We start from the raw sequence: 10,858 nt of genomic DNA on the forward strand, positions 1-10,858 counted from the left end.
AATTAAATGTTTATTATTTTGGACATTTTATGATTGAAAAATGATTTATTTTATTTCATTATTTTTAAATTTTAAACTGAATGTATTTATATTTAAAATATATATATTTTACATTCATGAAACATATTTTTGTATTGTAATTTTGTTTACTTTACAAATACTGTATGTGTCTTTGTTTTTATAACTATATTGTGCGTTTGATTTATTGTCATCTTTCTTTTAAAATATTTATTAATCACAATCATGTTCAAGTTCTTCTTTTCACGTTTTGAATTTGATTTATATTTGGTCTGTAAGGTAAGTAAATCTATTTATTTTGTAGTGTGGCGTAATTAATTTCAATTATAATTTTAAATAATTATAAGAATATTACATTTCCAAACTGTTTTGTTTGATTGAATAATGTTTTACTTTTATTTTCCGCATGTGTATCCTCTTGTTTTTATTTATTTTATCCCGACTGTACCTCATTTTTGCCGCTCCTGGTTATGTCAGTAGATTCATCCTCTGAGATCGATTTCTTTGGTCTGCATGTCAAAGGTCATTTCGTAACCTAAACGAGGGTCACGTGTTCTTTGAGTTCCTCTGACCCTGATGTTCCTCCAGGAGCGAGAACGTAAATCTCCGGCTCTCAACTTCCACATCTCCGCCTTCCCTGAGAACAGCAGCAGCGCCCTTCAGTTCTACTGCCAACAACAAGGAGTCAAGGTGAGTCTACTCGAAAATGAACGTTTTATAACTCATTCATTTTAACTTCCGGGTCTGAAGGACGTGGTCATCCCGGAGCTGATGAAGAAACTGGACATTCTGGGCGACAACGGGGTGAGAGTCAGGGTTTGAAAGAGCGCCCTCTGGTGGCTGAACATGTTCTTCTCGTGTAGAACCTGAGGAACGAGGAGCAGGTGGCGGTGATTCAAGCAGGAACTGTCATCTCTCTGTGCGAGAAGGTAAGAGTTCAAGTGAACAAGAACAATAGTTGTGTGAATGAAGGTATCAAGATACGCTTTTACTTTTATCATCTCAACTTTATTCATACAAATATCATCCGATTTGAACCATTTAAACTTTTAACTTTTCTTTTTTGTCTTCTACTCTTTCATCTATTCCTCTTTTTCTACCTTTTTTTTCTATATTCACCTCGTTTTTCAACTCCTCCTACATTTATGTACTCACTCTTAGAAACTTCATTCAACATTACAAATACTTTTGTTTACTTACTACTAGTAATACTACTACTTATTATTATACACCTAATTCTACTACTACTAATTCTACTTATAATTTTACTACTAATTTTGCTTTTACTTTTACTACTAATTCTACCTTTACTACTAATTCTACAACTAATCATACTACTGATTTTACTAATTATACCTGTACTACTACTTCTGCTACTTCTTCTACTAGGTACTACTATTTCTACTTCTACTACTACTTCTTCTACTTGTACTACTTCTATTACTACTTCTTATACATTTACTACTTCTACTACTACTACTTCTAACACTTCTATTTCTACTACTACTACTACTTTTTCTACATCTGCTAATTCTACGACTATTCTACCTCTACTACTAATTATTCTACTACTTATTCTACTCAAACTACTACTTCTACTCCCACTACTTCTACTTCTACTAATTATTTTACTACTTCTACTTCTACTACTACTTCTACAAATAACTACTAACTCTACTAATTCTTCTACTCCCACTACTTCTTCTTATACTCTTATACTCCTTATAGAAATTATTCATTTTCTTCTTCTCAACCCTTTTCACTGTATTTCAATGTTTTCACTTCAGTCTTTCTTAATGTGATCATTTCAAGTGTTTAAAGTATTCAAAGTAAAAATGTGTGTAGAGTATTTGAGTTTACACATTCAGCACGTTCAGCATTCACACTTCAGCTTCTTATAGAAATGCAAACGTTCTAGTATTTATTTTATTTTCATCTTTCTCTGGTCAGTGGTTGAAGCAGATCGACAACACAGAGGCGGCTCTCACTCAGAAGATGATCGATCTGGAGAACGACAAGGTCCGTAAACCATCAAACTCTTTATCTACTGTTTTAAAAACATTTAACTTTGTGTTTTTAAATGCCAGGATCTGTTCAGTAAACAAAAGGGGTTCCTGGAGGAGGAGCTGGACTACAGGAAGCAGGCTCTGGACCAGGCTTACATGGTACGAAGATAATGATGTTTAACTTGAATAAAAGACATGTTTTAAAGAAGAAGATAGAGCAGAAGGACACACATCACTCCAGCATGACACATCCTCATGAAACATCATCACTGACGTGATACATGTACCGACAGACGGGATACTGCATCTTTTACCAGGAGAAGTATTGATAAATTGTCTTAAGAATAAATGTGTGCGTTCAAGCGTTGACCAGGAAGTTTGATTTGTTTGAATAGTTAGTGAAAGGTTTGACCAGAGTTTAAGCTGATGATCTTTAATATTGTTCTTTCAGCACCACATGATACACATGATATACTGTACATGATACACATGATACACATGATACACATGATACAAATGATACAAATGATTCAAATGATACAAATGATACAAATGATACACATGATACACATGATGCACATGATGCACATGATGCACATGATACACATGATACACATGATACACATGATACACATGATACAAATGATACAAATGATACAAATGATTCAAATGATACAAATGATACACAAGATACACATGATGCACATGATGCACATGATGCACATGATACACATGATACACATGATACACATGATACACATGATACACATGATATACATGATACAAATGATACAAATGATTCAAATGATACAAATGATACACAAGATACACATGATATACATGATACACATGATACACATGATACACATGATACAAATGATACAAATGATACAAATGATACACATGATACACATGATATACATGATACAAATGATACAAATGATACACATAATACACATAATACACATGATACACATGATACACAGGATACACAGGATACACAGGATACACAGGATACACATGACACACATGACGCAAATGATACACATGACACACATGATACACATGATACACAGGATACACAGGATACCCATGATACACAAGATACAGATTATACACATGATACACAAGATACACAAGATTCACAAGATACCCATGATACACATGATACACATGATACACAAGATACACAAGATGCACATGATACACATGATACACATGACACACATGATACACAAGATACACAAGATACACATGATACACATGAAACACATGATACACAAGATACACAAGATACACATGATACACATGATACACATGATACACATGATACACATGATATACATGATACAAATGATACAAATGATACAAATGATACACATAATACACATGATACACATGATACACAGGATACACAGGATACACATGACACACATGACGCACATGACGCAAATGATACACATGACACACATGATACACGTGATACACGTGATACACATGATACACATGATACTGTCGACAGACAAGAACTTTAGTTATTTACAAATATGAGGGAATATATACAGACAAAATTATATATGATGAAAATACAATTAAAATCAATTTATTTATTTGGGATAGTAAAGTTTTTTCTCTCTTCTGGCTTGACGGCCCCTGACAACAATCTATATAGTATATAATGTGACCCCTGAGCAAATGTACTTTTTGTAGATGAAGAGTAAGTAAGTAAATATAATTTACTTACTTACTCTTACCAGATAGTTCTCAGACCAGGGTAACAAAGCACTTAAAAAACAGAACAATACACAGTTAAATGTGAGTTCTCCTACTAGAGCGGCTCAGAATTCTCGCTCCAGCGTTTTGCATTAACTGCATGCGAGACACATATATTTAAATTATATATATATTTAGATGTAATTGAATTGTTATTTCATTTTTACATCATTTATCATTAATATTTTCATATACATAACAATGAAGCTTGAAAACTAAGATCAAATATATATTTTTTTACACATAAATACTTACAAATACTACAATTTATCATAGAAACATACACATATTCTTAGTAAAACAAATTAAAATACATGTATAATGGAAAGATGGTTTAATTGAAAAACAAATAATATAAATATAAATTAAATAAAAATGACTCGAGTGAAGTTAAATGCAAAAATAAATAAAAATAATAATAATAATAATAATAATAATTATTATTATTATACTTATGATGGTGACATATTTTTAGTTACGAAAGTATCTTAATCTTTATTTCAACCTTCAGCATCAGAGAGAAGTTTTTGGATCCAATTTTTAAAGGATAGTTTATATTTTTACTAAAAACAAACAAAACAATTTTTTAATCCGATCTTTACTAAATTCCCTCCAAAACTTCACCTCATCGTCCGAAAGGTCACAAAAGGTCACAAAAGGTCACAAAAGGTCACAAAAGGTCAATCATGGTGCTGAAGTGTTTGTCTCGACGAACATGAATCTAAAAACTTTATTTAAACAAAAAACAAAACATGATCACTATAGTGTGTGTTTGTGCGCGTGTGTGTGTTGCCTGTGCATGTCCCTGCATGTGCACGTCTACCGGTGTGTGTTGTCCACGTGTGTGTGTGTGTGTGTGGCAGCGGATCGAGGAGCTGGAGGCCACGCTCTACAGCGCTCTGCAGCAGGAGCAGCCTTCCTGCCGAGCCGTGGCCGAGTCGCTGACGGAGCGTCAGAGGGAGGAGCTCCGGCTCGCCGTGGACAAGCTGCGCCGGCAGATCCTGCGCCAGAGCCGCAGTTATGACAGTCAGATCTTACAGGAGCGCATGGAGCTCTTACAGCAGGCGCAGCAGGTGAGACGCGGCCTGGATAAAGATGCAGTATCCCTGCTCGTGTGTGTGTGCGTCCTGACCCGGTGCTTCCACCCACACACCTCCACCTGTGTGTTGATCATTAACACTCACCGCCACATTCCTACAGTTGAGAATTAACTCATCGGTGCCATAACATTACGACCACTCGCCCTACACTGAAACTTTTCCTTTTTAATTCTTTAGTGGAAAAAGTGTAAGATATGAAAATTAAATGACAAAAAACTGTTGTTTTTTATTTATTTAATTTAACATTTTAAATGTTAAACATTAATTTATTTAAGCATTAAATACATTTTTTTAAATCTAAATTTATCGTTATTTTATTTTACACATAAAGTTTAATATTCTACTTCCAATAACTCATAAATACATTATCTAAAATCTACGTTTTTTTTTTTATTCGTAGTATTTTAAATTCAGTATAACATTTTTGTTATAATAAGGACACCAGACAATAACATTATGACCACTCGCCCTACACTGAAACTTTTCCTTTTTAATTCTTTAGTGGAAAAAGTGTAAGATATGAAAATTAAATGACAAAAAACTGTTGTTTTTTATTTATTTAATTTAACATTTTAAATGTTAAACATTGATTTATTTAATTTTTTTTAAGCATTAAATACATTTTTTTAAATCTAAATTTATCGTTATTTTATTTTACACATAAAGTTTAATATTCTACTTCCAATAACTCATAAATACATTATCTAAAATCTACGTTTTTTTTTTATTCGTAGTATTTTAAATTCAGTATAACATTTTTGTTATAATAAGGACACCAGACAATAACATTATGACCACTCGCCCTACACTGAAACTTTTCCTTTTTAATTCTTTAGTGGAAAAAGTGTAAGATATGAAAATTAAATGACAAAAAACTGTTGTTTTTTATTTATTTAATTTAACATTTTAAATGTTAAACATTGATTTATTTAATTTTTTTTAAGCATTAAATACATTTTTTTAAATCTAAATTTATCGTTATTTTATTTTACACATAAAGTTTAATATTCTACTTCCAATAACTCATAAATACATTATCTAAAATCTACGTTTTTCTTTTATTCGTAGTATTTTAAATTCAGTATAACATTTTTGTTATAATAAGGACACCAGACAATAACATTATGACCACTCGCCCTACACTGAAACTTTTCCTTTTTAATTCTTTAGTGGAAAAAGTGTAAGATATGAAAATTAAATGACAAAAAACTGTTGTTTTTTATTTATTTAATTTAACATTTTAAATGTTAAACATTGATTTATTTAAGCATTAAATACATTTTTTTAAATCTAAATTTATCGTTATTTTATTTTACACATAAAGTTTAATATTCTACTTCCAATAACTCATAAATACATTATCTAAAAATCTACGTTTTTTTTTTATTCGTAGTATTTTAAATTCAGTATAACATTTTTGTTATAATAAGGACACCAGACAATAACATTACGACCACTCGTTCTACACTGAAACTTTTCCTTTTAAATTCTTTAGTGGAAAAAGTGTAAGATATGAAAATTAAATGACAAAAAACTGTTGTTTTTTATTTATTTAATTTAACAATTTAAATGTTAAACATTGATTTATTTAATTTTTTTTAAGCATTAAATACATTTTTTTAAATCTAAATTTATCGTTATTTTATTTTACACGTAAAGTTTAATATTCTACTTCCAATAACTCATAAATACATTATCTAAAATCTACGTTTTTCTTTTATTCGTAGTATTTTAAATTCAGTATAACATTTTTGTTATAATAAGGACACCAGACAATAACATTATGACCACTCGCCCTACACTGAAACTAACTTTTACTTTTTAGTAGAAAAAGTGTAGGATATTTAAATTAAATGACACGAAAATGTTTTTTTTTAAATATATAATTAAACATTTTAAATGTTAAACATTGATTTTTTTAAGCATTAATTAAATACATTTTTTAATCTAAATTTATCGTTATTTTATTTTACACATAAAGTTTGATATTCCATTTCCAAGAATTCCATTTTTTTTTTAGTCGTAGTCTTTCAAATCGAGTATTAAATTGTTGTTATAATAAGGACACCAGACCATAACATTATGACCACTCGCCCTACACTGAAAAAAACTTTTCCTTTTTAATTCTTTAGTAGAAAAAGTGTAGGATATGAAAATAAGAATCAGATTTATTGAAATGTTTTTAAGCATTAAATACATTTTTTTAAAATTTAAATTAATCGTTATTTAATTTTACACATAAAGTTTGATATTCTACTTCCAATAACTCATAAATACATTTTCTAAAATGTTTTTTTTTTTATTCGTAGTATTTCAAATTCAGTATTAAATGGTTGTTAAAATAAGGACACCAGACCATAACATTATGACCACTCATTCTACACTGAAACAAACTTTTCCTTTTTAATTCTTTAGTAGAAAAAGTGTAGGATATGAAAATTAAATGACACAAAACTGATTTAACATTTTAAATGTTAAACATTGATTTATTGAAATGTTTTAAGCATTAAATACATGTTTTTTTTATTTAAATTAATCGTTATTTTATTTTACACGTAAAGTTTGATATTCTACTTCCAATAACTCATAAATACATTTTCTAAAATCTTTTTTTTTAATTCGTAGTATTTTAAATTCAGTATTAAATTGTTGTTATAATAAGGACACCAGACAATAACATTATGACCACTGAAAACATATTTTCCTTTTTAATTCTCTAGTAGAAAAAAGTGTAGGATATGAAAATTAAATGAAAAAAAATGTTTTTTTATTGAATTATTTGATTTGATTTGATTTAAAACTTGAGTTATTGAAATGTTCTTGAATTTCAAAAAATAATCTTATTTAATCATTATTGTTTTACACATAGTTTAATATTCTAGGTCCAATATCTCATTAATACATTAAATAAAACACGTTTTTTATTTTTTATTTGTAGTCTTTTAAATTTAGTATAAAATGGTTGTTAAAAAAAGGACACCAGACCATAACATTATGACCACTCGCCCTACAATGAAAACAACTTTTCCTTTTTAACTCTTCAGTAGAAAAATGTAGGATATGAAAATGAAATGACACAAAAATATTTTTTATTTTATTTAATTTAACATTTTAAATGTTAAGCATTGATTTATTTAAAAATTTTAAAGCATTAAATACACTTTTTTATCTAAATTTATCGTTATTTTATTTTACACATAAAGTTTAATATTCTACTTCCAATAACTCATAAATACATTTTCTAAAATCAACGTTTTTTTTTTTTTAATTTGTAGTATTTTAAATTCAGTATAACATTTTTGTTAAAATAAGGACACCAGACAATAACATTATGACCACTCGCCCTACAATGAAAAAAAAAATTTCCTCCTTAATTATTTAGTAGAAAAAGTGTAGGATATGAAAATTAAATATATTATATTTTATTATATTATATTTTTTATTGAATTTAACATTAATTAAAAACTTTGAGTTATTGGAATGTTTTAAGCGTTGAATTTAAAAAAATGAATCATTATTGTTTTACACAAAGAGTTTAATATTCTACTTCCAATATCTCATAAATATATATGAAATTGCGATATTGTGATACTTTAGTAACAAGTATATATGTGTAGTATTGTCCAGTACTTGACTCTGGTGTTGTAGTATTTACAGACCACATGACTCTTGACGAAGTCGTAACTGCTTTCATTTGTTTTCAAACCAAAATATGTCCAAACATCAGCTTTAAAAGCAGCTGGAGTCACTGTATCCTCTCGTCCTCAGTCACAGTAAGGTTTCTTTGTTCCTTTAAAAAAAGTGTAGGATATGAAAATGAAATGACAAATGAAAAAGTTTTTTTTAATTAAATTTAACATTTTATATGTTAAACATTGATTTATTGAATTGTATTATTATATTATTTATTATTTTAATATTAAATATTTTTTTTTAATCTAAATGTATTGTTATTTTATTTTACACATAAAGTTTAATATTCTACTTCCAATAACTCATAAATACATTTTCTAAAATCAACGTTTTTTTTAAAATTCGTAGTATTTTAAATTCAGTATAAAATTGTTGTTATAATAAGGACACCAGACCATAACATTATGACCACTCGTTCTACACTGAAACGAACTTTTCCTTTTTAATTCTTTAGTAGAAAAAAGTGTAGGATATGAAAATTAAATGGAAAAAACTTTATTGAATTTTTTATTGAATTATACATTCATTTAAAACTTTGAGTTGATGAAATTGTTTTTAAGCATTGAATATTTTTTTTTTAATAGAATCATTATTGCTTTACACATAAAGTTTAATAATCTACTTCCTGACTGACGATAAAAAAGAATAACAAATAATAATAATAATAATAAAGAAAAGGTTTCTGCTCGTTTAAAGGAGGTTTTTATCGCCACTTTCGCTCATTGTGATTGGCCAGTGAAGCCTTATTTAACCTGAACAGTGTCTTGAGATAACGTTGTTATGATTGAACACTTTAAACGAAGCAGCAGTGAGACACCATACACCTAACAGCACCTTCAAAACCTTCCTAGATCCAGATGGAACTCCAAGACCATATCAAAATCATATTTTTCTTGTCAAATTATCAACATTATAGAATTGAATCGACTTAAATTTGAGAGGTTTTTGTGTTAATTTGCCTATAAGCAGATCAACACTGACAAATAATAACCTCCTTGGCAGAGTTAATTATATAAAATGTTGCATCGTCAAGAATCGAATTAAACTGTTACTAGACGTGTGAGTTTATCTTAAAAAAAAAAAAAAAATTAAAACTATGGATAAAGTCTTAGAAAATGACTCATTAAATCCCAAATCATGCCTGAAATTGAGAATAAAAATCTCTTAACCTTAAAACACTACATTTTTTCTAAGCATAAATCACAACATCACGTCATCAAGATGGTGTTTGAAGGTTGAAAATTCAGCAAAAGTTACTTTTCATTTGTGAATAAACACAAAACTCTGGAGGTTCAATGACGCACAAGTCGAGCTTTGATGTTTCTATAAACATCTAACCTGGTGTGTTGACCTTTCAGAGGATTAGAGACCTGGAGGACAGACTCGACTTCCAGAAGAGACAGATCAAGGAGATCGAGGAGAAGGTACTTAAAAAACGTATTTTTCCCCGTCGTCGTGACAACGAAACTCTTCACTAACATCTCTCTCGCTCTTTAAACTTCTCTTCCTCCTTCAGTTCTTGTTCCTCTTTCTCTTCTTCTCTCTGGCCTTCATTCTTTGGCCTTAATGAGCTTTGAACGTGGACCATCGTCAGGTACGAGCTCTTGACTCTCGTCCAACATCATCCAGGTGACCACGACTCTCTCTCTCTCTCTCTCTCTCTCCGCAGGTGTCGCTCGCCCCGGACCGAAGACTTTTTGTTAATCTTTTTGTAGAGACTTCATGAAAAAACCTTTATGGCCTTTTTGATAAACGTGCAATTACTCGACTTATATCCACATGAACTCTTTATACGATGATACTTGGACCTGACACACACACACACACACACACACACACACAAGAGAAAAAACCTCCGTGAAGATCTGTGACATGTTGTCAGGAATTTTTGGCGAAACTCTGGATCGTTGCCACGGAAACGGCAAGAAGAGAAGAAGCCAAAACCAGGTTAGTATCTTGACTTTTTCCTCGTGAGAAAACCTGGTGAAAAGTAACCTGAGATATACTTTAACTGGCAGCTGTCGACGCCGTCAATAATTGACGAGTTTGCGCCTTATTTTTTCACACTTTTAATTTTGACGAATTTTAATAGTGAAGACTTTTAAAGAAGAAGTTCCGTTGGACTCGAGACGCTGGTCGTGTTTTGCAGGAAAAGGAAAACCAAAGGGACAGAAGGGAAGCGGTGAAGGATCACATGACCTCGTCTGACTGTGTCACCGGCTGTTCGGCTGCCATGGTAACGGGATCGGTTTGAAGCGGCGCCGGCTC

At 30.2% G+C, this 10,858-nt stretch overlaps 1 protein-coding gene across 3 annotated transcripts in view; it reads left to right on the forward strand.

Moving 5' to 3' along the window:
• Positions 1 to 10,855, forward strand: part of jakmip1 (janus kinase and microtubule interacting protein 1) — a 40,346-nt gene extending 29,491 nt beyond the window's left edge. For 2 of the 3 annotated variants that reach the window (XM_087799717.1, XM_087799718.1), the window contains exons 15-24: positions 607 to 708; positions 769 to 822; positions 882 to 947; positions 1,969 to 2,037; positions 2,106 to 2,183; positions 4,661 to 4,870; positions 9,949 to 10,014; positions 10,107 to 10,184; positions 10,260 to 10,537; positions 10,740 to 10,855. In XM_087799717.1, the coding sequence (XP_087655843.1) occupies positions 607 to 708; positions 769 to 822; positions 882 to 947; positions 1,969 to 2,037; positions 2,106 to 2,183; positions 4,661 to 4,870; positions 9,949 to 10,014; positions 10,107 to 10,157 (696 nt within the window). In that variant the 3' untranslated portion in view covers positions 10,158 to 10,184; positions 10,260 to 10,537; positions 10,740 to 10,855. The remainder of the gene's footprint in view (positions 1 to 606; positions 709 to 768; positions 823 to 881; positions 948 to 1,968; positions 2,038 to 2,105; positions 2,184 to 4,660; positions 4,871 to 9,948; positions 10,015 to 10,106; positions 10,185 to 10,259; positions 10,538 to 10,739) is intronic. The other variant, XM_087799719.1, reaches the window with a different exon arrangement.
• Positions 10,856 to 10,858: the final 3 nt, after the last annotated feature.

The sequence above is a fragment of the Callionymus lyra genome, chromosome 9, assembly GCF_982586985.1.
Source record: "Callionymus lyra chromosome 9, fCalLyr1.hap1.1, whole genome shotgun sequence".
NCBI lineage: Eukaryota > Metazoa > Chordata > Actinopteri > Syngnathiformes > Callionymidae > Callionymus > Callionymus lyra.